Source organism: Caretta caretta, chromosome 23, assembly GCF_965140235.1.
Source record: "Caretta caretta isolate rCarCar2 chromosome 23, rCarCar1.hap1, whole genome shotgun sequence".
NCBI lineage: Eukaryota > Metazoa > Chordata > Testudines > Cheloniidae > Caretta > Caretta caretta.
Genome location: NC_134228.1, coordinates 1,861,482 through 1,889,246, shown reverse-complemented (window position 1 = coordinate 1,889,246; position 27,765 = coordinate 1,861,482). Strand labels below are relative to the sequence as shown.

Here is a 27,765-nt window from a genome sequence, read left to right as displayed (position 1 = left end):
CACCCTGGGGGACCAGTCCCCCGTCCTGGGCCCCGTTCGCCCTGGGGGACCAGCCCCCCGTCCTGGGCCCCGTTCGCCCTGGGGGGCCAGCCCTTGCTCTGCGGGGTCGGCTCAGGCTGCAGCCTCCGGCCACTTGCCCAGTGCCGGACGGGCCCGTTAATCCCCCCGCCTGCCGCGCGCAAGGCTGGGGCGGCCCCGATACAGGGGCACAGAGAGACGGGACCTGCCTGGCTCCGGGTGGCAAGTCAGTGACAGAGCCAGACCCCCGCCCCCGCGCTGGGATAGAACCCAGGCGTCCTGGCTCCCAGCCCCCTGCTCTCAACACTAGCCCCCGCTCCCCTGCTGAAGGCTCTGAAGCGGAAATGAAAGCCGCTCACTGGGCCGTCTCTTGGAGGAAGCGTTTATTTATAAGCAGGGCTGTGGCCGAACGCTCTCGCCCGGCTCGCGCCCCGACAGGGCAGCGGGTGCGTTACACACCGGAGCAGCCGGTCCATATACAGCGTGTAAACAAAGTATGTACATTTCCGTAAACGGCTCCGCTCCGCAGACGGGCCGCGTCCCTCGCCCCGGACCCCGGCCGGGCCGGGTTTGCTGCCGGGCGCTTGGGGGCAGCGCTGGGGCCGACGGTGCCAGGGGCACGCAGGCCGGATGAGCCGGCACATGCGGCGTTTGCATCCGGGGGGGCTAACGAAGGCCGAATTCCCTGCAGCCCCCAAGCCGGAGCCGGGCGCCCCGTGGGAGCTGACGGCGGGCGCGGCCCCGGGAAGCTCTTGGCCTCGGTGGGTTTCACGCCAGCCTGACAGCTGATGGTGGGCGCAAGCCGGGGCCTGGTATCTGCCATGTCCACACTGCGCCCCCTTTCCGTGGGGAGCCCCACGGCACTCGTGGACCCACAGCAGCACCGACATGAGCCCCTGGAGGCCCCCCAGCCGGACGGAGCTCACAGGCCGCCCTGGGCCAGCTGGAGCTGCCGGCTGCATCGAGTCCGGGCGGCTCCACGGCACGAGGGATTCGAACCCGGAGCCGGTCGGCAGTGGCTCAGCCTGGAGCGCGCCCGGCCCAGCACGGACAATAGTGCAAAAGTGGCTTTGTCTCGAACCCGGGCCGGGGGGAGATAGTTCTCCTGCCTCAGCCCCGAGTCCCTGGCCCCGCGCGGGGGTGGCCCGGCCTCGCCCAGGGCTTTGGCCACGGCAAACCCGCCCCGGCCCCGCGGCCCTTTGCTGAGCTCGCCGGCAGGGTTCGTTGTGACCCTGGGCGCCGGCCGGGGTGGGGGCCGCGTCTGCAGAGCTGCCAGCTGGGTCCGAAGCTCCGGAGCGACGCAGGACCTGACAGGGGCCCCACGCGAGGCCCCCCCGGAGGGGAGCCGGGCTCCAGAGGCCAGCAGCATCCAGGGGGCGGCTCGGCCCCAGGGCGCTGGGAGCCGGCCCCACGCCGTGACTCTCTTCCCGCGACGCTCTGCGCATGGCGCCGGCTCCGTCGGACCAGCCCGGGGGAGTCGGTGGCCGGGTGCCTGGTGGCTCCTGCGAGCTCCCACTGGTGCAGCCGGCGCCGGGGGTCACCCCCTGCTCCATTCCCCGGCGCGGGGCGACCGAGGGCCTGGTCCTGTCCCGGCGTCGCCCTCTTCCTGGTTGTCCCGGCCTGGTGAGGGGCAGGGGCCCTGCCCCACCCTATGGCAGTGAAACAGCTGGAGGGGAAATGGGGGGGCTGGGCCGGGGGGGGGGGGCAGTGGCCCAGCCAGTCCCTTTTCCTGCCCCGCCCAGGCCTGGCAGCCCCCTGCTCACCCCAAGTGTCTCTGTCCCAGCAGGCTGCGGGGCAGGGGGCAATCGGCGTCCCTCCCATGGGGGGCAGCCAGGCCTGGGCTCGGCAGGGAGACCAGCCACGCTCCAGCCCCACCTCATGGCAAAGGGGGCTGGGAGGGAAGGTCTCGCTGTGGGTGGGGAGGAGCTGGGGGACTGGAGTTGGGGAGTGGGGGGGCTGGGTGCAGGTAGGGAGGGGTGGGAGGGATTCGGGAAGATGGTTTGGGGGTCGGGTTCCATTGCTGGGGGTGGAAGGGGCGGTGGGAACAGGCGATGTTGGGGGAGGAACTGTTGGGGAATGGAGTTGGGTGGGGGGGCGCGGGCCCAAGATTGGGGGGTCAGACAGGAGGTGAGGGGTGGGGGCCCAGGGTCAGTGCGGGGGTCAGACAGGAGATGGGGGGCAGAGGCCCAGGATCAGGGGGGTGGGTCAGACAGGAGATGAGGGGTGGGGGTCCAGGGTTGGGGGGGTCAGACAGGAGATGGAGGCAGCTGGTAGAGGGTGGGTCTCCTGCCCATCACCATAGGCTGCCCAGCCCTGCCAGAGAGACGGGGATCGGGGCCCCTTGGGGATCAGCCCCCCCTCAGGCCCCCTCCTCGGAGGCAGCGCAGGGCGTGGGGGAGGCCGGGGGGTCGCCCGGCCGCCGGCCGCTCTCGGGGGGGGCGGGGCACAGCACATAGCGTCCCGCCCCCTCGGCCCGGTGCACCTGGGCCGCCACGGCCCCCTTTGGAAGCAGCTGCTCCTTGGCCGGCTGCTGGGGGCCCAGCCCCCCCACGGCGCCCCGCTCCGCGCCCCCGTCCTCCATGTTGACGTAGAGGATCTCCTCGGGGCCCTGGGTGGGGGGGAGACTCAGCAGGGTCTTCTCCAGCTCCCCGTGCAGCTCCTTGAAGCTGGGGCGCTCCTTGGGGTGCAGGGCCCAGCAGCTGCTCATCAGCTGGTACCTGGGGAGAGGGGCAGTGATGAACAGGGGGCTGCCTTCGCCCCACAGCCTATGGGGATGTGGCCCCTCTGGGGCGGGGCACGGGGGGGCTGGCTATACGGGGGTCCCCTTGCTCGGTGCAGAGACGCAGCCACCTTTGGGGCGGGGCACGGGGGGGGAGGCTGGCTATACGGGGGTCCCCTCGCCCGGCACAGAGATACAGCCATCTCTGGGGTGGGCTGCAGGAGGGGGGTGATACAGCGATCCCTCGGCGGGGGCTGAGATGCAGCATGCTGGGAACGCCTGGAGGCAAGTCCCTGGGTTGGGGGTGGCCCATGGCATGCTGAGAGGTCCTGGGGGACTGGGAGGGTCCCAGGGGACTGCAGGGGGTGGCCCCATGGCATGCTGGGCGGTCCTGGGGCACTGGGAGGGTCCCGGGGGGGCCTCAGAGGGTGGCCCCATAGCATGCTGGGAGGTCCTGGGGGGAGCCAGGGGGTCCCGGGGGGCGGGTGCCCTTACAGCCCGTCCAGGCAGTCGAGGGGCTGCTTGAGGCGATGCCCTTGGCGCAGGTAGTCGTAGATCTCGCTGTTCTCCACGCCCGGGTACGGCGTCTGCCCCCGTGTGGCGATCTCCCACATGGTGACCCCGAACGACCACTGCGGGAGGAGAGCGTGAGCGCTGGCATGGGCTGCGGCAGGAGGGGTCGGTGGCCGGCAGGAGGGGTCGGTGGCCAGGCAGGAGGGGTTGGTGGCTGGGCCAGGAGGGGTCGGTGGCCGGGCAGGAGGGGTCCGTAGCCGCGCCAGGAGGGGTCCATGGCTGCACCAGGAGGGGTCGGTGGCCAGGCAGGAGGGGTCGGTGGCTGGGCCAGGAGGGGTCGGTGGCCGGGCAGGAGGGGTCCGTAGCCGCGCCAGGAGGGGTCTGTGGCTGCACCGGGAGGGGTCGTGGCCAGGCAGGAGGGGTCGGTGGCCGGGCAGGAGGGGTCGGTGGCCGGGCAGGAGGGGTCCATAGCCGCGCCAGGAGGGGTCCATGGCTGCACCAGGAGGGGTCGGTGGCCAGGCAGGAGGGGTCATGGCCAGGCAGGAGGGGTCGGTGGCCGGGCAGGAGGGGTCCGTAGCCGCGCCGCCCCCGGCTCACCACGTCACTCCTGGTGGTGTAGACGCGGTCGGCCAGGCTCTCGATGGCGATCCACTTGACGGGCATCTTGGCGATGCGGCCCTGGCGGTAATAGTCCCCACTGTAGATCTTCTTGGACAGGCCGAAGTCGGCCACGCAGACGTTCATGTTCTCGTTCAGCCTGCGGGGAGCATGGGGCCCGGTGAGGGGGGTCCTTGGGGGCTGGGGGAGAAGGGGCTGGCCAGGGGTGGGTGGGAGGGGGATTGGGACCCTGGGGCTGCCGGGGGAAGAGAGGGGCTGGGACCCTGAGGGGGCCAGGTCATGAGGGGCAGGCCTGGGGGAGGCAGAAGGGGGAATGGGACCCTGGGGGGGCTGGGGGAGGAGGGGCAGGCCTGGGGGAGGCAGAAGGGGGAATGGGACCCTGGGGGGGCTGGGGGAGGAGGGGCAGGCCTGGGGGGAGGTAGGAGGGGGGAAATGGGACCCTGGGGGGCTGGGGGAGGAGGGGCAGGCCTGGGGGGCAGGAGGGGGAAATGGGACCCTGGGGGGGCCGGGGGAGGAGGGGCAGGCCTGGGGGGAGGTAGGAGGGGGGAAATGGGACCCTGGGGGGGCCGGGGAGGAGGGCACTGGGGGGTGGGGGCGGGCCAGGCTCCCCATGGGGTGCCCCGAGTGCAGAGCTGTCCCTGGGGCGCCGGCCGGGGGGGGCGACCCCCCCGCGTCTCTCACATGCAGTTGCGGGCGGCCAGGTCCCGGTGGATGAAGTTCCGGCTGCTGAGATAGTCCATCCCGCTGGCGATGTCGGCCATGAACCGCACCAGCGTCTGGGTGGGCAGGTACTGGGGGAGACGAGCCGGTCAGTGCCCGGGCCGGGGGCTCTCCCCGAGCCGGGTCCCCGCCGCATCCCCCACATGGCCCGCGGCTCCTGGGGCCAGGGCGGCGGCTGGGGCTGGGGAGGCGGCACGTAGGACAGGGAGGCAGCGTGTGGGGAAGGGAGGCCGTGCGTGGGGCCGGGCCGGCGTCACGTGGGGCCGGGAGGCGTCGCGTGGGGCCGGGCGGCGTCGCGTGGGACCGGGCGGTGGCGCGTGGGGCCGGGAGGCGTCGCGTGGGGCCGGGCGGCGTCGCGTGGGGCCGGGAGGCGTCGTGTGGGGCCGGGAGGTGGCGCGTGGGGCAGGGCAGCGGCGTGTGGGGCCGGGAGCCGTCGCGTGGGGCCGGGCGGCGGCGCGTGGGGCAGGGCGGCATCACGTGGGGCCGGGAGGTGGCGCGTGGGATCGGGAGGCGGCGCGTGGGGCTGGGCAGCGTGTGGGGCCGGGAGCTGGCGCGTGGGGCCGGGAGCCGTCGCGTGGGGCTGGGCAGCGTGTGGGGCCGGGAGCCGGCGCGTGGGGCCGGGAGGCGGCGCGTGGGGCTGGGCAGCGTGTGGGGCCGGGAGCCGGCGCGTGGGGCCGGGGCGACGTCGCGTGGGGCCGGGAGCTGGCGCGTGGGGCCGGGAGCCGGCACGTGGGGCCAGGAGCTGGCGCGTGGGGCTGGGCAGCGCGTGGGGCCGGGTGGCGGCGCGTGGGGCTGGGCAGCACGTGGGGCCGGGCGGCGGCGCGTGGGGCTGGGCAGCGCGTGGGATCGGGAGCTGGCGCGTGGGGCAGGGCGGCATCGCGTGGGGCTGGGCAGCGCGTGGGATCGGGAGCCGGCGCGTGGGGCTGGGCAGCGTGTGGGGCCGGGAGCCGGCGCGTGGGGCCGGGAGCTGGCGCGTGGGGCTGGGCAGCGCGTGGGGCCGGGCGGCGGCGCGTGGGGCTGGGCAGCGCGTGGGGCCGGGGGCCCACACTCACCACGGGGCTCTCCCCGAGCCGGGAGTAGAGCAGGAAGCTGTGCAGGTCGCCGTGTTTCATGAAGGGCAGGATGACCACGGGCCAGGGGCAGCCCTCGCTCTCCGTGCTCTGCAGACACACCCCTGCCGAGAGGGAGCAGAGCGGCCGTGAGACCCGCCCCCAGGGGTCCCAGCCCCCCCAGATCCCAGCCCCCTCAAATACCTGCCCCCCAGGATCCCAGACCCCCGGGGTCCCAGCTCCCCCGGTTCTCCACCCCCAGACTCCCCCTGGATCCCAGCCCCCGAGATGGGACAGGGCCACCAAGGCAGGTTAGATACCAATCGAAAAGGAAGGAGTGGGGTCTAGTGGTTCCAGCGGGGGAGGGGGCTAGGAGCCAGGACTCCTGGGTTCCATCCCCAGCTTGGGGAGGGGAGTGGGGTGTAGGGGTTAGGGCCGGACTCCTGGGTTCCGGGAGGTGGGTGAGTCCCTCCCCCGGTTCGGTGGTCCATTGCTCCGTGTGGCCACGGGAGCCCCGGCCGAGCTGGGCACCGCATGGGCCCCGTGGGACGAGGGGCAGGCTCTGCTCTGGGGGGCGGCCTGGGGAGACGGGGGACCGGCCTGGGTCACCCGGGGGGCAGCGGTGGAGGCAGGGCCTGAACCCAGGCCCTGTGCAGCCAAGGCGTGACACGGCGAGGAAGGGAATCCAGGGCCCAATTCCCCGGGCGGCTGCCCTGAGTTCCCGTCTCTCCCTCCCACATCTGCTTTCCCAGGGAAACCTCCCGCCCCCAGCCCAGCCTGCGCCCCGGGGCCCCAGCCCCCCAACTTCCTCTCTGCTTTCCCAGGCCATCCGTCCCGCCAGGGCCAGGCTGCAGCCGCTCACCACCCTGGCCTGGCGTACGTGACGGGCTGGGGGCTGCCAGTGCCATGGGCCCTGCTGTGCCCCCCCCGGGAAGCCCTGCCCCGTTACCCCTGTGGGTGCCATGCCCAGGCGGGGGGCTCTCACCCAGCAGCTTCATGACGTTGGGGTGGTCGAACTCCTTCATGCAGACGGCCTCGCTCAGGAAATCCTCCATCTCGCTGCGGGTGCAGATGGCGACTGCGGGGGACACGGGATGGGGGGTGACGCCAGAGCCGCGGGCACCAGGGCAGAGCCGCAGGGGAGGGGAGGGGACCCTGGGGAGGTGGCGGGGGCAGGAGGGCCCATTAGGGGTGCAACAAGAGGGAGGTTCTGGGGGGAAGGGACTCGCCAGACCCCCAGGCGCCTGCCGGACACTTACTCTTCATGGTCTTGACGGCCACCTTGAGGACGCTGTCGTCCTGGTTGAGCTGCCCTTCCATGACGGAGCCGAACTCGCCTGGGGAAGCCGGAGGCAGACGGGCTGTGAGATCCCCGGCAGTGCGGGGGCTGGGACACACAGCACAGCCATCCCCCGGGCAGCCAGCAGGGGGCAGCAGCTTGTGCACAGAGACACACCCGGCAGCGCACCCCCCCATTCAGCACAATAGGGGGTTCTTACCCCGCAGGTTGTTGAGCTCCCAGGGCCCCCATTGCTCGCAGCGCCCCCTGCTGGCTCAGCAGCAGGGACTAAAATCCCACCACCCCGCACGCTGCTGCCTCTGGGGCCTGAGTCTCAGCGATGCGCGGGCCCCTCCTGAGAATCCCCCCTGCCCCGAGTAGGGGCCACCCGGCTGGTGCAGAGCTGGGAATAAGGGCCCCACTCCAAGCCAGGGGCAAATAGGGGCGTAGCCAGAGCACGCTGTGCTGCGGCTATTCCCAGCCCCCCAGGGCCCGTGGGGTGGTGTGCGAGTTAGAGGAGCCCAGAGGCTGCTGTAAGTGACACCGGAGGCCCAACACATGGGGGTGTCCTGCGGGCTTAGAGCCCCTCGACGCCCAGTGCGGGGCTGGATGAGGAAGCTGGGAGCCAGGCCCGGGGGGCAGGACAGAACTCGAGTGCTTGGGCGTCGGCGTGGCTGGGGATGGCGGGTGGCAGGCTCCCAAGGGGACAGGAAGCCAGGGGGCTGGGATGGGAATGGCTTTCCCAGCTGCCTGGCACGACGCCGTCAGCCTGGCACGGCCCCTGCGCACATGGACGCAGCCTTCCCGTGGCTGATCCTGGCTGCGCCAGGCGGGGCGGCGGGCACCCCTTAACGTGGTGGGACAGGGACCAGCTGCATGCCTACCTGGGGGCTGCAGGGGCCCTGCCTTGGGGGGGGGCCTTGCACCTCTGTGGGGAAATTGACAGGCAGACCCCCACTTCCACCAGCCTCAGCTGCCCCCCAGATCTCAGTGCCAAGAGCAGGAGGGAAATGTGCCCGGAAAGGGTTAAATCCGCTCCGTGGGGAGGGAGCAGCTTGGGGAAAATCTCCCTGCCAAGCCGGGAGCTGGACGGGGCTGTGGAATCGGGCCGGGGCGGGGACTGGAAACACCGGCAGCGCTGGGCCGCGAGCCAGGGGCTTTTCCAGCCGGGTCCTCGACTTTCCAAAGCCGGAGCTCCCTGGCCACGTCGGCGGCGCGTGGGGAACCTGGCCTGGCCACGGCCCCGCAGCTCCCCGCGCTGGGAACATGCAGCCCCCAGCACCCCGCTGGCCTGGCTCCCTGGGCCGCGTGGGGAGGAACCCGCCAACCCCATCAGGGGGTAGCACAATGCATTGCTGCCCTCCAGCATTGGGTGCAGGCCACCTACCTTCACCCAGGGTCTTCCCCAGAGCCACTTTGTGCCGATCCACCATCACGTCCCGTAGCTTCTCCTTCAGGTCCTCACTGATCCCCAGGCTGTTCACTGCGGCGCAAAGGCGGGGACAAGGGGTCAGACTCTGGGGCAGTAAGAGTGGGGCACAGACCCCAGCCGAGATCAGGCCCCGTCAGGCCGGGTGCTGCCCAGACCCCAGCCGAGATCAGGGCTCCGTCGCACCGGGCGTTGCCCAGACCCCAGCCGAGATCAGGCCCCGTCACGCCGGGCACTGCCCAGACCCTGACCGAGATCAGGCCCTGTTGCACCGGGCGTTGCCCAGACCCCGACCGAGATCAGGCCCTGTCGCACCGGGCGCTGCCCAGACCCCGACCGAGATCAGGCCCTGTCGCACCGGGCGCTGCCCAGATCCCGACCGAAATCAGGCCCCGTCGCGCTGGGCGCTGCCCAGACCCCGACCGAGATCAGGCCCCGTCGCGCCGGGCGCTGCCCAGACCCCAACCGAGATCAGGCCCCGTCGCGCCGGGCGCTGCCCAGACCCTGACCGAGATCAGGCCCCGTTGCGCCGGGCGCTGCCCAGACCCCGACCGAGATCAGGCCCCGTTGCGCTGGGCGCTGCCCAGACCCCAACCGAGATCAGGGCCCCGTCGCGCCGGGCACTGCCCAGACCCCGACCGAGATCAGGGCCCCGTCTCACCGGGCGCTGCCCAGACCCCGACCGAGATCAGGGCCCCGTTGCACCGGGCGCTGCCCAGACCCCGGCTGAGATCAGGGCCCCGTCGTGCTGGGCGCTGCCCAGACCCCGACCGAGATCAGGCCCTGTCACGCCGGGCGCTGCCCAGACCCCGACCGAGATCAGGGCCCCGTCGTGCTGGGCGCTGCCCAGACCCCAGCCAAGATCAGGCTCTCAGTCTGATACCGGGGCCGGGAGGGGAAGGAGGCCTGGAGGGGGCCAGGGACTGGCCCAGGGGCAGCGTGCCAGCCAGCAGCAAAACCAGGATGGGAACCCAGGTGTCAGGAGTCGCGTGGGGCCCAGTCTCTGGCCCATGCTCTCTCGGGAGATGTCCTGAGGAGGATGGGGGCAGCCGGGACCAGCCTGGCTGGGGGGCTGGCCACAGGTTGACTGTGAGGTCCTGGAGTGTGTGGGGAGCCGTGGGCGGGGCGGGGCGGGGCGGGGCGCGGCGGGCAGGGTACTCACGCGTGGCCTCGGTGGTCCTGCGGCTGTACGACTTGCGGACACGGTAATGTACCACCAGCTCGCCCCGCTCCACGTGGGGCTCAAAGGCCTCCCTGCGTGGGGGGCAACAGCCGGTGAGAGAGACCCCCCAGCCGGCAACATCCGGACACCCAAGCCAGCCAGTCCCTGCGCTGGGGCCAGATTGGGGCCAGCACCCCCTAGAGGGGAAAGGCCCCATGCCCTATTCCCCACCACTCTAGGGGGTGGGATAAGGGTGTATGATCATTGCAGAGCCCTAGAGGGCAGGTGTGTGCAGGGGTCTGGACACAGAGAATGGCCGACACCCTGTTTCCTGGCCACGGATGGCCTGGGCCCTTCCCCCCCCTGCAAGGTGAGAGCTAAAGGGTTGGAGAACAAAGGAATCAGGTGCCCTCCTGGCCCGGGACAGGGACGAAGCCCAGAGGAGGAGGGGCTGGAGGGAGTTTCAGTTTGGGGCTGGCTGGGACATGGAGTGAAGTGCAGACGGGGTTGTCTGGCTCACTGCCCCCCAAAATGGACCCAGCTGAGGGGTCCCGTTCTCTGCACCTGCAAGCTCTGTGTCAGACCATGTTCCTGTCATCTAATAAACCTTCTGTTTTACTGGCTGGCTGAGAGTCACGTCTGACTGCGGAGCTGGGGGGCAGGACCCTCTGGCTTCCCCAAGACCCCGCCTGGGCGGACTCGCTGTGGGAAGCGCACGGAGGGGCAGAGGAGGCTGAATGCTCCGAGGTCAGACCCAGGAAGGTGGAAGCTGGGTGAGCTGTGTGTCCTGAAGACAGGCTGCTCCCCGAGAGGAGACTCCCCCAGAGTCCTGCCTGGCTTCGTGGGGAGCAGTTCCAGAGCATCGCCCGGGGACCCCGTGAGCCCCATAGAGGAGAAAGGCCCCCTGCCCCCTTCCCCACCCACCCACTCCCAGCCCCCGATCCGCCCCCTGCTCACCCGAACCGCGTCTCCTTCTTGCGCAGCCGGGCCAGGATGAGGACGAAGAAGACGGCGAAGGCCACGGCCAGGCCCACGGCCAGGATCACGGCCCACCAGTGCCACGAGAAGGCGGGGGTCGCGTTCTCCCTCACTGCAGGGCCAAGGGGGAGGGTTAGCTGGGTGGGGGGCGGGCAGCACGGTGCCCCCCGTGGATCTGCCCCAGCCCTGGCCACAGACCCGCCCGGGAACCAGGCTCTCCCTGGGCTCCCCACCCCCCCAGCTCCACCAGACTGAACACCCCCTCCCTGAAGGGGGCAGGGCCGTGTCACTTGAGGGGCTGCACCCCAGGTGGGGAGAATTGGCCCCTGTCAGGTGCCTCCCCCCAGCACCGGATCCTCACAGATCCCTGTGAGATCTGACCCCAACGTCCTGCAGGACTGGGGGGGCAGTGCTGTAGAGGGGGTAGAGGGGGCAGGGCAGAGTGGGGGGGTGGGCAGAGGGGAGGGGGGCTAGGGGTCAGGGCAGAGTGAGGGGGTGGGGGTGGGCAGAGGGATGGGGGGCTCCTCACCTCGCTGGGTCTGTGGGGCGAGCAGATCTGCAGAGGGGAGAGAGAAGAGAGGCGCTCTTAGCCATGGGGAGCAGGTTGGGGGGGACAAGTTTAGGGGCTGGTGCAATAAGTCGCCCAACCAGCAGGTCCAGGGGCTTTTGAGCCAGAAATGGGACCTGGATCGGAACCGGCCTTGGTTCTGGGTTTGCGAGAAATCAAAGCCACTGCTGGTAGCAAGAAACTGCACCAACACAGAACCATGGGACCCAGATCGGTGCAGGGGGACCCAGTTCAGAACCACGGGATCCGGATCAGAGCCAAGGGACCCAGTTCAGAACCACGGGATCCGGATTGGTGCTGGGGGACTGAGTTCAGAACTACAATACCCGGATCGGCGCCGGGAGACCCAGTTCAGAATCACGGGATCCGGATCAGAGCCGGGGGACCCAGTTCAGAACCATGGGACCTAGATCGGCGCCGGGAGACCCAGTTCAGAACCACGGGATCCAGATCAGAGCCGGGGGACCCAGTTCAGAACCATGGGACCTGGATCGGCGCCGGGAGACCCAGTTCAGAACCACGGGATCCAGATCAGAGCCGGGGGACTGAGTTCAGAACCATGGGACCTGGATCGGCGCCGGGAGACCCAGTTCAGAACCACGGGATCCAGATCAGAGCCGGGGGACTGAGTTCAGAACCATGGGACCTGGATCGGCGCCGGGAGACCCAGTTCAGAACCACGGGATCCAGATCAGAGCCGGGGGACTGAGTTCAGAACCATGGGACCTGGATCGGTGCCGGGAGACTGAGTTCAGAACTACAGTACCCGGATTAGACCTGTCCCTGGAAATGGGCTGAGGGCAGGACCTGGACCAGAGCCATCCCTGGGTTCGCGAGCGTCAGCACCACCCCCAGGTTACCCCGTTGGAGAGCCCCACCCCGTGGGCCGGTCCCCCACCCGGCCCAGCCCCCCCGCACTCACAGGACGGGGAGACCATGACGGAGTCGCTCCAGGGCCCGTCCCCGGCGCTGGTGTACGACGCCACCCGCACCGTCAGGTTCTGCACCTCCGAGACCAGCTCCAGGGTCTTCTCGGTGGTCAGCCCCACATCCACCACCACCTGCCAGGGAGCGGGGTTAGCCAGGGCTGGGACACCGGGCTTTCCCCTCTAGGGGGCGCTGGCCCCAGGGATTGGCCAATTTAGGGGGGCAGGGAATGGGGCAGGGGGCCTGTCCCCTCTAGGGGGTGCTGGTTCCCATCTGGCCCCAGGGCAGGGACTGGCTGGCTAAGGGGGGCAGGGCATGGGGCAGGGGGCCTGTCCTCTCCAGGGGGCTCCAGCCCAAATCCGGCCCCAGCGTGGGGTTCTGGCTGCGGCAAGGGGGCCGGGATTGCGGTAGGGGCCTAGCTTAGGGGGTGGTGGTGAGCTGGTGGGTTCTCCAATGCTGCGTGGCCCCAGCAGGCAGGCCAAGGGCTGGGGGAGCCCCCTGTGCCCCACAGCTGGGGTCCCGGGCCAGGGGCGAGCTCACCTCGGCTGAATCGGGGCTCTGATAGGCCAGCTTGTACCCACGCAGGATCCCGCCCAGCGGCCCGCGGGGCTCCAGCCACTGTACCGTGGCGCGGGTGCCGTTCTGGAAGGCCGTGACGTTCTCCGGGGGGTCGTGGGGCGCTGCCGGGGGGCACAGACTCATCACTCGCGGGCTGCCCCTCTCCAGGCCTGTCCCCTGGCGGGAGCAGGGCCCTGCCCTGGAGCAGAACTCCCCCATGCAGCACTGGGCACATGCCGATTCCCCTCCCCCCCATGGGAACAGAGCCCCCCCCGGCCCTGCCCCCGTGTCTATCTTGGCACCGTGCAAAGCCCCGTATCGGAGCAAAACATTCCTCAGCCCAGCCCGCCTCCGCCCTGACACGTGGAGTGGCCTTGGGGGGCCAGGAGAGCCCCCCTGCTCCATCCTGCCCCAGCGGGGACCCAGGAATCCAGGACACCGGGGAACCGGGCACTTAGTCATGGTGATGCCATGTAATGAGTCAGCAAATGCCCAGCTGGCACCAGGGCCCTGGGCAGGGTGGTTCAAAATGCACTAACCACTAGACCCCACTCCCCTCGCAGAGCCGGGAACAGAACCCAGGAGTCCTGGCTTCCAGCCCCCGTGCTCTAACCACTAGACACCACTCCCCTCCCAGAGCCGGGGACAGAACCCAGGAGTCCTGGCTTCCAGCCCCCTGTTCTAACCACTAGACCCCACTCCCCTCCCCGCTCAGCCCCCCCGGGCCTGTTGACACCCCTCACCCCCTTCCAGGGTCTCCATGGGCACCCAGTGGGTCCAGCGGGAGGCACCAGCCCCGCTGCGGCAGGCCACGCGGACGTGGTAGGAGGCGAAGGGCGCCAGCCCCTGGATGAGGTGGCGGAAGGGCGGCACGTTGAGGTTCTGGTTGTACATGGCCTCGGCGGGGACAGTGCTGAGGTCCGGGTCTGTGCGCACGGCCTGGGGGAGACAGCAGGGGCATTAGTGGGGGCGGGGCCCTGTCTGGGGTGCCCCCACCCCTGCCTGCAGGAGTCCGGATTCCTCTTCAATCCCCCTTGCAAGCCACGGGGTGCCCCCGGGCCCCTGACCCCCATTCTTGGGGGAGCAGAGCTAGGCAGCTCCAGGCTGCAGAGGAGGAGGCTCTCGCACCAGTGGGGTGGCCAAGAGCCCCCCCACCCTCCCCAGAACTGGGCCCCTATCTGCATTCGCTGCTGGGCCAGTCCTAACCCCCGCCCCCAGCCCCAGGGCAGGGGGGGCGGAAGGTTTCTCAGCCCCATCCCCATCGCACATGGGCCGAAGGGCAGCAGGGTGGGGCAACCGTCCCCCCATGGAAACTCCCTTCCCCTCCTGAGTTTCATTTTCCCAGGGTGCCGGGCTGCGCAGCAGACACAGTGTGGGGGGGGCCAGTGGTCACGGGGGGGGGCAGTGGTCACTGCCAGCCACGGGAGGTGTGGGGGGGAACGGGACGTCCGGGCTCTGGGGAAAGCAGAAGTGGGAGGCCAACTTCTTTCATAAACCCCAAATCCGGGCGCTCAGCAACTTGCACTTCCCCTTTCTCAGCTGTGGGTCACAGGAAATAGGGGGCTGCTGCCCCCCTGTGTCACCTTCCCTCCCACCTGTTTAACCCCCTGTGTGACCGCCCCCCTCCTCACCGGGGATGTTCACCCCCATAACACCCCCGGAGCTGGCCCGTGTACGCAGCCCCCTCAGGGCCCTGATCCCCGGAGACCAGCCCCCCGTGTGCTCAGCCCCCCCTCAGGACCCTCAGGGCTCTGATCCCCGCAGACCAGCCCCCCGTGTGCTCAGACCCCCCTCAGGACCCTCAGGGCCCCAATCCCCACGGACCAGCCCCCCATGTGCTCAGCCCCTCAGGGCCCCGATCCCTGCGGACCAGCCCCCCGTGTGCTCAGCCCCCGCCTCAGGACCCTCAGGGCCCCAAACCCCATGGACCAGCCCCCCATGAGCTCAGCCCCTCAGGGCTCTGATCCCCGCAGACCAGTCCCCCTTGTGCTCAGCCCCCCAGGGCCCCGATCCCCGCGGACCAGCCCCCGGCCGAGCGTACCTGGACTGTGCAGACGCTGAGGGGCGATGCCCCGCTGGCCCCCGGCTCCCAGCCCACCTCCAGGGCGTTCTCGCTGCGCATCACCAGCACCAGGCTCCTGGGCCGCTGGGGGACCACTGCCGGTGGCAAATGGGGGAGGGTTCAGGGGCTGCCCCAGCCTGTGCCCCACGTCACCCCACCTCTGTGCTCCAGGCCGTGGGGGGCTGGGCAGGGAGGTGCTATCCTGAGGGACCCTCTGTGGGCTCATGGGGGGGTCGGGGCAGGGGCCTGCCCCCTGCAAGCAACCTGGGGCGCGCCCTCCCCCCGGTGCAGTGGGGAGCCCAGCAGCTGCCAATCAGCCACGGGGCCTGAGCCTGGGCTCCCGGGGCCCGATCCACGGCGTGGGGCAGGGCCCGGCCCCCTCACCTGTCACGGCCGCGGTCCGGGAGGTGGCCACGCCCTTGGCATTGTGGGCTTCGCAGGAGAAGGAGGCAGTTCTGTTCAGGCCTGGAAGGGGTAAAGCGGGGGGGGGAGGAGAGCATGGGGCAAGGGGACCAGGCTGCCCCCAGGTGCCCCGCACTCCAAACCCACAGCCAGCCCTACCCCCGCCGGTGCAGCCCCCTGCCATCCCAGCCCTGCCCCCCCAGTGCCCCTCACTCCTGCTTGGCAGCCCCCTGCCATCCCAGCCCTGCCCCCCAGTGCCCCTCACTCCTGCCCAGCAGCGCCCGCCTGCTGACCCCCGCCCCGCTTCCTGGGCCCTGCCCCTTCCCTGGCCGGGTCTGTCCGGGCGAGGGACGTCAGTGCCAAGCGTTCCCATCCCTCCCTGTTCCCAGCACCAGCTCCTGCAGCCTCCCGTCCCCCAAGGTCATGGCGCCTCCAGCTTATCGGGGCGTCCCCCGCAGGGACTGGGAGAAGGGGCACAGGGCGTGGGGGGCGGGGTGCTGGCTCTTCGGCCCAAGGCCAGATTGCTCAGGACGCCAGGACGGGCGACTGGCAGGGAGCGGCTGTGGTGCAAATTCCCAGTCCCCCCCAGTGCCCCACATTCCCAGCGCCCCCAAATCCCTGGCACCTCCCTACTCCCTGCCCCTCTGCCTAGCCTGGGGCCCCCCCGACTGCAGTGATGGGAGGGGGTCCCCAGCCCGCCGCAGCCCAGGGCACCAGGTAGGGCAGGCCCAGCCAGGGTGCCCCGGCCTGACGGGGGCAGAGGGGGCGGGGCGGGGGGCAGGGCAGCAAGGCGTGTCTTTGTCTACACTGTGCTCCATGAACCCATCCGGCGCCTGCCCGGGGAGTCAGACCCACCATCCCCAGCCTGGCAGTGCCCCCTCCCCCCGCACATCTGGGGCCCAGGCTCCCTCCCAGCCGCAGGCGGGTCCCCAGCTCCCGCCGTGTGCTCGGCATTTCCGGGGCTGGCTCCCCGGCCGCAGCCAGTCTCGCTGCTCAGCGCAGGGACCGCAAACGGGGTTAGGGGCTGGACTGGGGGGGTTGGGAGCCAGGACTCCTGGGTTCCACCCCCAGCTTTGGCAGGGGAGTGGGGTCTACTGGTTAGAGCTGGGGGGGCTGGGAGCCAGGACTCCTGGATTCTCTCCTGGCTGATAAGCGGGTACAGATCAGGAGAGACACAGCCAATGGAAGGCCTGAGGTGTTGCTCAAGCACCATGAGACCTGACACCTGGGTGAGGGGCTGTACTGCCCCCCCCCCCCCAGCACTCCTGCCGCTGCCTGGATCCCAGCCCAGAGGATCTGGGGGGCTGTGGGGATCTGGGCAGCAGCCCCAGAACCACTGCCCAGGGGCAGCGGGGCAAAGCAATTTCCAGGGATTTGCACCCCCTGTGGCCCCCCTGTGCCAACCGTGCCATAGCCCCCCATGTCCTGCATGCACCGCTTGCTCTGCACCCCCTGCCCCCACCTTCCCTGTTCGCCACAGTCCCCCTGCCCCCAGCACCCCTTGCCCTGCACCCCCTACCCACACCCCTGTTCCCCTGCCCCTCCCACTGCTGCCTCTCCATTCCCAGCCCCCAACGCTGCTACTCCAGAGCCCCCATCACCCATCTCAGCCCCTCTCCAATCCCTCCTCCCCCCAGCCTGGCTGGGATGGGCGCCTGACTCACTCCCTGGTCACCTCCTGCATCTGCCGTGCGTGCCCCCGGCCTGAGTCAGCACAGCCGGGCTGGCCACGTCCGCAGGGGCTGGGGCAGGGGGGAGGGGGGTCGGGCGCTGTCACAGCCCGGGACTGCCAGGTACACGGGTAGGGGCCCTGCTCCTGGCTTCGGGGCCCTGGACACGGTGGGCAGGGCCAGTGGGACACCCTCCCTGGTCCTGATCCGGGGGGGACAGACCCTCCCCCACACGCAAGACGAGACCCTCCCCATGCAGATCGACCAGCGCGGATGGGGCAACCGCCGACATCTCCCAGCTCCCCGCGGTCCCACGGACACCGGAACCAGCCAAATGGTTCACAAGGAAAAATTCCCGTTTTCGGGTCAAAATGCCTTTTGTTTCAACATTCAGCTAATTAGACTGGGTTCCACCCCTGCCTAGTGGTTAGAGCAGGGTGGGGGAGGCTGGGAGCCAGGACTCCTGGGTTCTCTCCCTGGCTGAGGGCGGGGGAACTGGGAAGCAGGACTCCTGGGTCTATCATGGACTTCCTATGTGACCATGGGGATGCTGCTTCAGTGCTCTGCGCCTCAGTTTCCCCTGTAATGAGCGACATCCTCTATAAAGATTTCAGAGGGGCAGCCGTGTTAGTCTGTATCAGCAAAAACAACGAGGAGTCCTTGTGGCACCTTAGAGACTAACACATTGATTTGGGCCTAAGCTTTCGTGGGCTAGAACCCACTTCATCAGATGCATGGAGTGGAAAATACAGAGGCAGGTAGAAATACACAGCACATGAAAAGATGGGAGTTGCCTTGCCAGGTGGGGGGCAGGGCTAACGAGCCAATTCAGTTAAGGTGGAGGTGGCCTATTCTCAACAGCTGACAAGAAGGGGTGAATACCAAGGGAGGGGAAATCACCTTTGTAGTGCTAACGAGGCCATGGCAATCAAGGTGGCCATTTCAAACAGTTGATAAGAAGGTGTAAGTAGTTTTTGTAGTGACCCCCACTGCCCCCCTTGGTAAGGCAACTCCCAGCTTTTCAGGCGCTGTGCATTTCTACCTGCCTCTGTACTTTCCCCCCATGCAGCTGGTGAAGTGGGGTCCAGCCCGCGAAAGCTGTCGCCCGAATCAGTGTGCTCGTCTCCAAGGATCCGCGGTGGTTTCACCCTGTATCGAGCGCCGGGCGAGCTGCGGGCGGGAGGGACAAGTCCTGCTGACCCAGCAGGCACGAGCGGCCGACTCTGCAATAAACACCCTGCCCAGCAGCAACCCTACAATAACAGAGCCCCGGGCTGAGCCTCCCGCCCCGGGGGCTGGCAGAAGCCATTCCCACGCCCCAAGAGTGGCCCCCTGCCCCAGCCTCAGCCCTGGAGAACCAGCCGCCGCCAGTGACCGATGCCACCTTCCAGACAGGTGACAAACGGGGCCACGGGCTGGAGACAAGGGGCCTATTGAGAGCGGGGCTGGTGGGGGGGGGGCAGCGAGGGCCCCCCACTGAATGGCAATGGAGGCCAGTGCACACCTCTGCTGGCTGCTCCCCCCACTCCTGCCTCTGCCTCCTTCCCCATCCCCCGCTCCCAAGGACTCCTCCGCTCTACAGAGCCCACAGATGGGGTGTTCTGGCCCCCCACCCCCCGCCCCCAAGGGGTCACCTCCCCCACACTCACCGCTCACAGCCAGCATGGAGGGCGCCTGCGCCATAGGGTCCACCAGGGAGTTGAGGGGGGCCCCGTCTTGCAGCCAGATGACCCGCACCGGCTCGGGGGGGCCCTGGGCGCTGCAGCTCAGGTTAAAGGGGGTGTCAGCTGCCACCTCCAGGTCCTGGGGCTCCTCGGAGAAGAAGGGCAGACCTGGGGGAGGGCAGAATTGCATTCAGGCTAGTCCATCCTCCAGGGCTCCGCCCATGCACAGTGTCACCCCCACTTGGACGGGCACTGGGGGGCCCCAGGACCTGGGGCATCTCTAGCTGCCCTCTCCCCACACTGCCCTACACAGCATCCCCAGAGCAGTGGGATTGGGTGTTAGCACCCCACCAAGACACCGGGGCAGCTCCCCAGCGACGGGCGCAGGCTCTCGGCAGACCCAGGCAGCGTCGCTGCGTCACTCACGCTCGGGGCAGCCCCCCCCAGCGACGGGCGCAGGCTCTCGGCAGACCCAGCGTCACTCACGCTCGGGGCAGCCCCCCCCAGCGACGGGCGCAGGCTCTCGGCAGACCCAGCGTCACTCACGCTCGGGGCAGCCCCCCCCAGCGACGGGCGCAGGCTCTCGGCAGACCCAGGCAGCGTCGCTGCGTCACTCACGCTCGGGGCAGCCCCCCCCCAGCGACGGGCGCAGGCTCTCGGCAGACCCAGGCAGCGTCGCTGCGTCACTCACGCTCGGGGCAGCCCCCCCCAGCGACAGGCGCAGGCTCTCGGCAGATCCAGGCAGCGTCGCTGCGTCACTCACACTCGGGGCAGCCCCCCCCCAGCGACGGGCGCAGGCTCTCGGCAGACCCAGGCAGGGTTCCTGCGTCACTCACGCTCGGGGCAGCCCCCCCCCCAGCGACGGGCGCAGGCTCTCGGCAGACCCAGCGTCACTCACACTCGGGGCAGCCCCCCCCAGCGACGGGCGCAGGCTCTCGGCAGACCCAGCGTCACTCACACTCGGGGCAGCCCCCCCCAGCGACGGGCGCAGGCTCTCGGCAGACCCAGGCAGCGTCGCTGCGTCACTCACGCTCGGGGCAGCCCCCCCCCAGCGACGGGCGCAGGCTCTCGGCAGACCCAGCGTCACTCACGCTCGGGGCAGCCCCCCCAGCGACGGGCGCAGGCTCTCGGCAGACCCAGCGTCACTCACGCTCGGGGCAGCCCCCCCCCAGCGACGGGCGCAGGCTCTCGGCAGACCCAGCGTCACTCACGCTCGGGGCAGCCCCCCCAGCGACGGGCGCAGGCTCTCGGCAGACCCAGGCAGCGTCGCTGCGTCACTCACACTCGGGGCAGCCCCCCCCCAGCGACAGGCGCAGGCTCTCGGCAGACCCAGGCAGGGTTCCTGCGTCACTCACGCTCGGGGCAGCCCCCCCCCAGCGACGGGCGCAGGCTCTCGGCAGACCCAGCGTCACTCACGCTCGGGGCAGCCCCCCCCAGCGACGGGCGCAGGCTCTCGGCAGATCCAGGCAGCGTCGCTGTGTCACTCACACTCGGGGCAGCCCCCCCCAGCGACGGGCGCAGGCTCTCGGCAGACCCAGGCAGCGTCGCTGCGTCACTCACGCTCGGGGCAGCCCCCCCCCAGCGACGGGCGCAGGCTCTCGGCAGACCCAGGCAGGGTTCCTGCGTCACTCACACTCGGGGCAGCCCCCCCCCAGCGACGGGCGCAGGCTCTCGGCAGACCCAGGCAGGGTTCCTGCGTCACTCACGCTCGGGGCAGCCCCCCCCCAGCGACGGGCGCAGGCTCTCGGCAGACCCAGCGTCACTCACGCTCGGGGCAGCCCCCCCCAGCGACGGGCGCAGGCTCTCGGCAGATCCAGGCAGCGTCGCTGTGTCACTCACACTCGGGGCAGCCCCCCCCCAGCAACGGGCGCAGGCTCTCGGCAGACCCAGGCAGCGTCGCTGCGTCACTCACGCTCGGGGCAGCCCCCCCCAGCGACGGGCGCAGGCTCTCGGCAGACCCAGGCAGCGTCGCTGCGTCACTCACGCTCGGGGCAGCCCCCCCAGCGACGGGCGCAGGCTCTCGGCAGACCCAGCGTCACTCACGCTCGGGGCAGCCCCCCCAGCGACGGGCGCAGGCTCTCGGCAGACCCAGGCAGTGTCGCTGCAATTCCCTTTATTCAGACACCGCCCTGACCCCATGGGCATCTATGCCGGGCCCCCTGGCGCTGGGACACTCACCTTCCAGCCCCAGGTGGGCTGTGTCGGACAGCACCTCCTCCCCGTTCACCCACATGGCGCACTGGTAGCTGCCCGCGTCTGAGAGCTGCACGGATGGGATGCTGCAGGGTGGAGAGGGAGCGTGAGCAGGGCGGGCACCCCCCTGGCACAGCGAAGTCTCACCGCTCACCCCCGGACAGGGACATGGCCATGGGCAGGGGTGGGGGACAGGTGGGTCGTTTGGGAGCTGCCCACCCAAGGCAAATCATTATTAATGAGGGGATATAATGGGCTCCATGGCGAGGGTGGTCCCCCAATATCACCTCCCCCCCAACCCTTCCTCTGCCCCTCTCCCAGTCCACCCGCCTCTCCCCAACGGGGCCAACACAGGGGCCTCTGCGGGCAGCCAGATCAGAGCAACAGGCCACTAGCCCCGTGTCCCCGTCCTTCCCACCCCAGGTGAGACCAAGGGGCCCCTCTGGCCCAGGATCCTGGCTCCTCCCCTACCGGGCCACGCAGCCGCCCCGTGTGCCGACACCAGGAGGCGGCAGGGGGGACCCTGCCTGGTCCCCAGGAGCTGTTGTGCCCCCCAGGCCCCTCCCCCCAGGCCCCCGCTCACCTGAGCTCGCTGATGGCCAGCCAGACCGTGTCGTTTATGGGCATCTGCATCTGGTTGCTGTCGGCCAGCTCCAGCACCTGCCCGTCCCGCCGCCAGCTGATCTCGGGCAGCTCCTGGCTCAGCTGCATGGCACAGCGCAGCCGCACGTCCTTGCCCAGGGATGAGGTCTGGTTCGAGGGGCTCTCCAGGAAGTGCAGGTCTGCGGGGGGGGGGACAGGGACGAGATGAAGGGGTCCAGAGCCAGAGGCTGCCCCCCAGAATCCCCTGGGTATGGAAGCAGCTGCACCTCAGAGCCAGGCGCGGGATCCCTGGATAAACAGCCCCCGCGCCACACCCCAGAGGTGGCTGCATCTCAGCTCTGGGTGAGGGGTCCCTGGATAAACAGTCCCCGCGCCCCACCCCAGAGGTGGCTGCATCTCAGCTCTGGGTGAGGGGTCCCTGGATAAACAGCCCCAGCGCCCCACCCCAGAGGTGTCTGCATCTCAGCTCTGGGTGAGGGGTCCCTGGATAAACAGCCCCCGTGCCACACCCCAGAAGTGGCTGCATCTCAGCTCTGGGTGAGGGGTCCCTGGATAAACAGCCCCCGCGCCCCACCCCAGAGGTGGCTGCATCTCAGCTCTGGGTGAGGGGTCCCTGGATAAACAGCCCCCGCGCCCCACCCCAGAGGTGGCTGCATCTCAGCTCTGGGTGAGGGGTCCCTGGATAAACAGCCCCCGTGCCCCACCCCAGAAGCAGCTGCATCTCTGCTGGGCAAGGGATCCCTGCGTATGCCTACATCCCAGGGACATAAATCATCATGAGCCCCTGGGACAGCCTCAGTCCCGAAGTCCTAGAGACAGTCAGAGGCTGGTTTTCACCCAGAGCCGACCTGTGGGCTGGGGTTTGAGGGGACGTCCCTCCTGACCCCTGGGGCTCTGGCCCTGAAGCATGCGACTCGCTGCACCTGCTGGGAGTGAGCCCAGGGGGGGCTCATCCTGAGGGCCCGGCTCTCTGGTGTGTTGGGTAAGGTGGGGCAGGGTTTGGAGCCTGTCCCGGGTTGACAGACCCCCCTGCACAGCGACGCCCTGCGGCCTGGGCTGGGGGGCAGGAGGACCCCCAGGACAGAGGCCCCTTGTCCCGTCCCCCCCCCCGGGAGGCACTTGGTTGGCACAGCACCGAGGGAATGCCCGAGCTGGCATTACGTGCGAGCGGCCTGCCTTGTGCAAGACGAGCTGGCAGCCAGCGGTGCCTGGGGTGGGCACGGCCGCCCCATGTTGGTATCGTATCACCTGAATGCCTGCGCATAGCAGAGGGCTGGGAATCAGGACACCTGGGTTCCATCCCTGGCTTGGCCACTGATTCTCTGCATTGCCTTGGACAGTCCCTGCCCACCCCTCTGTGCCTCGGTTTCCCCAGCGGCCAACTGACAGATGATTATTCTGCAGCCCCCTTGAGCAGGGATCTTCCCAGATTCCCCCCCCCCCCGCCACCCTTGGGCGTGGGAAGCAGAAGCATCTTGGCAAGGGCCCTGCTCCTCACTCTGGGAGCTTGTGGGTCACAGCAGCAGCCTGAGAGCTCTGTACAGCCCCTGCCCCCAACTCCCCCGCCCCCCCAGCTGTGTGTATTAGCCACAGGCACCCGGCCTGGAGCATGACACCCCCCCCCTTCCCCCTCCCCCTGTTGTGGTTCAAAACTATTTATTTCCTCTTTCATTTCTCCCCTCCGAGCTTCCGGCAGAGGGGCCGGGGCCAGGGCCCCCCCCGGGCGGCTGTTCCCAGCATGTCCTGGCCCGCTGCAGAGATCTCAGGACCTGGGACTCACCCCCGAGAGCCCAGCTGGCCCCGCGGCAGAGATCTCAGGACCTGGGACTCACCCCCGAGAGCCCAGCTGGGCTCAGAGATGGGGGGCTGGGCAGAGGCTCCCGGGGAGGGCTGGGTTAGTGGTGAAAGGGCTGTGGAAACCTGCATTCAAATCTCAGCTCTGCCACTGCTGCCCCGGGGGGCCTGGGGTCAGTCCCTGCATCGCTCTGGGAAATGAGGAGAATCATCTTCCTCTGGGCTGGTCAACTGGGAGCTCGTCGGGGCAGAGCCTGTGTCTCTGGGCAGCGCCTGGCCCGACGGGGCCTGATCTCGGTCAGGGTCTGGGCAGCACCTGGCAAGGGGGGGGGCTGATCTCAGTCAGGGTCTGGGCAGCGCCCAGCATGACGGGGCCCTGATCTCGGTCGGGGTCTGGGCAGTACCCAGCAAGGGGGGCCTGATCTCGGTCAGGGTCTGGGCAGCGCCCAGCATGACGGGGCCCTGATCTCGGTCAGGGTCTGGGCAGCACCCGGCAAGGGGGGGCTTGATCTCGGTCGGGCTCTCGGGCCAGTTGGAAGGGCCCCCGGACGCCTGGCTTCAGGGCGGGGGCTGTACAGGCTGGCCTGGCTGTAACCAGTCCCAGATGTCTGGCCCCAATCAGCAGGGCGGGCTCCTCAGCTGTTCTGGGTCCCTTCGGGGTGGAGGGGGCTGGTCTGAGCAGTGACCCACCAGCCTGGCCCTGGGCGTGCTGGTCCCCGAGCCGCTGGCTGAGGGGAGCTGCAGGTGCAAAACTCTCCCAGCCAGGAGACGTCATGTGTGACATGCACAGCCCTGCCCCCCAGCTCTGCTGGAGCCCCGATCCGCAGCCCCCTGGGTCCCAGCCCTGCCCCCCCCAGCTCTGCCGGTGCCCCTCAGCCCCGACCCACAGCCCCCTGGGTCCCAGCCCTGCTCCCCAGCTCTGCTGGAGCCCCGACCCGCAGCCCCCTGAGTCCCAGCCCTGCCCCCCCCCAGCTCTGCCAGTGCCCCTCCGCCCCGACCCGCAGCCCCCTGGGTCCCAGCCCTGTCCCCCAGCTCTGCCGGTGCCCTGGTGCCCTTCACTCCCGACTCGCAGCCCCCTGCTAGCCCAGCCCTGGGCCCTGAGTCCACCAGCCCCGCTGGGCTCTGACCAGGCCCCTTGCCCGCAGCATACTTTGTGGTGAAGCCATTTTTAGCACCCACCTATTTAGGTACCTCTACGACCCTCCTCACTGTGGGCTCTCGGCGCCTCCCCAACAGCGCAGGGAGTCTGACCTCCTCTCTGTCCCAGCCCACCCCTAAACCCAACGGAGATTTACCCTTCCCGCGCCCCTGAGATTGGTCAAGATCCTGATCACAAATGGGGAAACCGAGGCACAGTGGGGGGTGAAGGGACTTGGCCAGGGTCACATGGGGAGTCTGTGGCAGAGGCAAGATTTGAACCCAGGTCTCCCATAGGCCCAGCCCTTTGCCCTACCCTCTAGGACCCAGCTGCCTCTGCATGCAGTGGGGCACATGGGAAGATGGCTCCGATCCTGTGGGTTGGCTCTGCCCTACTTTGTGCAGGAGGCCCAGGGAGGCAGTGGAAGAGCCAGACGTTGGACCCAGGTGTCCTGACCTCCAGCCCAGGCCCTTCCAGAAGGATTGCAAAGGCTTTCGCCACCAATCTGTCCGGCCCCGCGGAGCAGCGCTGTGAGGGAGGCTCACACTTGCCAGGGTGACTTGCCTGGGGTGCCTGACTGCCTTAAAAGGGCCAGATTTCCACAGCGCCTGGCCCAGCCTGGGAACTGAGCCTCCGCGGAGGGGCTCAGGGTGGGTCACTGGGCAGCCTCGCGTACTCACCCGCCGGGGTGCCCGAGCCCATCCAGCAGGCCACCAGCACGCACAGGAGGGAGCTGCGGGCCTTGCCCATGTTCTGCAAACCAAAACAAGCCGTCGGCTCCGATTTCCCCCCAAGTCACCGGCTCCCGGAACTGATCTGGGGGGCCGGGGTGGTGGGCCAGAGCCAGGAGCCCTGCCCGGAAAGAAACACCCAGGGGTTGGGAACTGTCCCACAGCCGGAATTGGTCCAGGCGGGTCCCGAAGCAGCGTTGGCTCCACACGGCGGATCCGTGCCTCGAAGACTGGTTGGCCGGGGCTTGGGGGAAAGAAATTCCTCCCGGCTGAGTCCCTCCTGCGAAGGGCCAGACCAGTGCAAGCCCCCCGAAACAGAGCTGGTTCCAGTTCTCCTTCCTCGGCCGACCAGTGGGTTTCACTCCTGGCTGCGTCCCCCTTCGCGGTGTCCGCACCTGACTCCCCGCTTCTCTCAGCCGCCGGCACCTGGGTGTCAGAAAAGTTCCCAAAGCAAGATTGAAACACACACCCCAACCCCAGCGAGTGCCTGGCCCCTTCCCAGCCCTCTGGCTTCTCTCCTTCCAGAGCCAGAGCCAGGGCCAGGGCCAGAGCCAGGGCTGCTGACGCTTCCCTCCCCGCCTGGCTCCCCACCCACCCACGCTGCCTGGGCTGAAACTTGGCTGGGCCCGAATGGAGAAGGGGGCAGGGAGCTGCTGTCCCCAGCGCTGGGGTGAATGGCTGGGAAATTCCAGCCGGCAGCCGAGGGGTTAATGGGAGGAGAGCAGAAGAAAGCCTGAAAGAAAGTTTTCTGTCTGTTAAAGTTACAGGCGCTGGGAAAGGAGCAGGCGAGGCCCGGGGCAGGCGGGCGCAGGGCTGGGGCGCTGAGGGGGGCGGGAGGCTGCTGCCCACGTCCACGGCACACCAGGGGCGAGTAAAAATTCGACCTTTTCTATTCTTATTAACACGATAATAGTGAGCAGTGGAGATCAGGGCCCCTTTACGCCGGGCGCTGCCCAGATCCCAGCAAGATCAGGGCCCCGTTGGGCCGGGCGCTGCCCAGACCCAGGTGTCCTGACTGCAGCCCAGCCCCCAACCGCCAGATGATGCTGCCTTGGCCCGTGGCTGGCACAGACCTAATACTGAAACAGGAAGGGGCAATTCGGAGCCGGCTCCTCACTCGTTTACGGCAGCTTTACCCCAGGCTATCCCCACTGCCTTCCCTGCAGCTATTCCTGATTTACACCAGCTGTGACTGGCATGCTTCCCTTTACACCCACTGCCGTGGGGACTTTCTGTCAGTTTATTTTTGCCCCACCAAGTTCCTGGTTTTGTCCTGTCTTAGAGCAGGACTGGCTGTTTCCTCTGCGTCTCCCTGTGCTGGGACTGGGGTGTCAGAGAGAAGCAAGGCTCGTTCATGTCAATGGAAGACAAACACCTCAAACAGCCCTGATCTTGGTCGGGGTCTGGGCAGTGCCCGGCGCGACAGGGCCCTGATCTCGGTCGGGGTCTGGGCAGTGCCCGGCGCGACAGGGCCCTGATATCGGTCGGGGTCTGGGCAGCGCCTGGCGCGACGAGGCCCTGATATCGGTCGGGGTCTGGGCAGCGCCTGGCGCGACGAGGCCCTGATATCGGTCGGGGTCTGGGCAGCGCCTGGCACGACGGGGCCCTGATCTCGGTCGGGGTCTGGGCAGCGCCTGGCACGACGGGGCCCTGATCTCGGTCGGGGTCTGGGCAGCGCCTGGCACGACAGGGCCCTGATATCGGTCGGGGTCTGGGCAGCGCCTGGCACGACGGGGCCCTGATATCGGTCGGGGTCTGGGCAGCGCCTGGCACGACGGGGCCCTGATCTTGGTCGGGGTCTGGGCAGCACCTGGCAGAAGAGGGCCCTGATCTCGGTCGGGGTCTGGGCAGCGCCTGGCATGACGGGGCCCTGATCTCGGTCGGGGTCTGGGCAGCGCCTGGCACGACGGGGCCCTGATCTCGGTCAGGGTCTGGGCAGCACCTGGCAGAAGGGGGCCCTGATCTCGGTCGGGGTCTGGGCAGCGCCTGGCACGACGGGGCCCTGATCTCGGTCAGGGTCTGGGCAGCACCTGGCACGACGGGGGCCCTGATGTCAGTCAAGGCTTTTGAATTTGAATTTTGAATTCAACGGTAATTTGAATAATAATACATCCACAGGCCCAGTCCTCACAAGCTACCCTGCAATAAACAAACCAGCACACAACAGGGTTCCCCATGAGTAAAAGAGCTCTAGGGAAAGACAATACATCTGATAAAGGCCAGGGGATCTTATCTGGTGTTTGTGTGAGGGTCCCACCTACAGCGGGAGCTGAGATGAGACCCTGGGTGGCTGCAGCTGCACAGACACTGAGTGAGAGACAGTCCCGGCCCCCACCAGCTCAGTCTCCATAGACACAAAGAGGAATCTTATCCCTATTTTACAAATGTGGAAACTGAGGCACAGAGAGAGGACAAGACTTGCCTGAGGTCACTGGAAGAGTGGGGATAGAGTCCAGGAGTCCTGGCTCTAGCCCTCCGCCCTAACTACTAGACCTGGCTCCCAGCCCCCTCCTGCAGCTGGGGCTGGAACCCAGGTGTCCTGGCTCCTCGGTGGGTGACTCCCAGCCCAGGACTCCTCCCCAGTAAAGCCTGGGGTGTATTTGCCCAGATTAAGTGCCCAATAAAAGCTGCAATGGGGCAGGAGCCTATTACAAGCCTGGGGCTTTTTGGTTTAAACATTAACCCCCAGAAGAGCTGCCAGGTGGGACTGTGGTCCTGGGCGGCTGCTTCCAGCAGGAGGATCACCCCCCAGGCCAAGCTGGAGGAACAGTTGCCACTGGAAGGGAGAGGGGAGCCACCCCACTTCCACCCTTGGGGCATGTGGGTCTCCCTTGTGATCCTAGCTGGGACTGGGGAGGGGAGCTGGTCGGGGGACCCTAAATGAATCAGGAGACTCCACCCTCTTTGGCCCTAGATCTGAGAGCTGGGTCAGTGGCACTGTCCCCATTTTATAAATGGGGAAACCGAGGC

The 27,765-nt window shown here is 68.8% G+C and overlaps 1 protein-coding gene across 1 annotated transcript; it reads right to left on the bottom strand.

The window, feature by feature from the left end:
• Positions 1-386: 386 nt before the first annotated feature.
• AXL (AXL receptor tyrosine kinase) lies at positions 387-25,391 on the bottom strand. The gene is made up of 20 exons (XM_048832821.2): positions 24,745-25,391; positions 21,113-21,311; positions 20,515-20,615; positions 18,322-18,504; positions 14,985-15,065; positions 14,580-14,695; positions 13,282-13,477; positions 12,521-12,660; positions 11,976-12,114; positions 11,015-11,041; positions 10,465-10,597; positions 9,508-9,599; positions 8,304-8,399; positions 6,897-6,974; positions 6,623-6,715; positions 5,641-5,762; positions 4,550-4,659; positions 3,848-4,007; positions 3,233-3,369; positions 387-2,735 (listed from the first exon to the last, which is right to left on the bottom strand). Exons 1-20 carry the CDS (start codon positions 24,812-24,814, stop codon positions 2,378-2,380), a joined length of 2,631 nt encoding a protein of 876 aa, XP_048688778.2. The 5' UTR covers positions 24,815-25,391; the 3' UTR covers positions 387-2,377.
• Between the last annotated feature and the right edge of the window lie 2,374 nt (positions 25,392-27,765).

Bases quoted from the DNA above. Each gene is read 5' to 3' on its own strand.
- AXL (XM_048832821.2), bottom strand. From the start codon at position 24,814: ATGGGCAAGGCCCGCAGCTCCCTCCTGTGCGTGCTGGTGGCCTGCTGG. The intron at 18,505-20,514 runs GTGAGTGTCCCA...GCCCTCCCCCAG, and splicing joins AGCCCACCTGGGGCTGGAAG to GTCTGCCCTTCTTCTCCGAG. The intron at 15,066-18,321 runs GTGAGTGTGGGG...TACCCCTTCCAG, and splicing joins CTCCATGCTGGCTGTGAGCG to GCCTGAACAGAACTGCCTCC.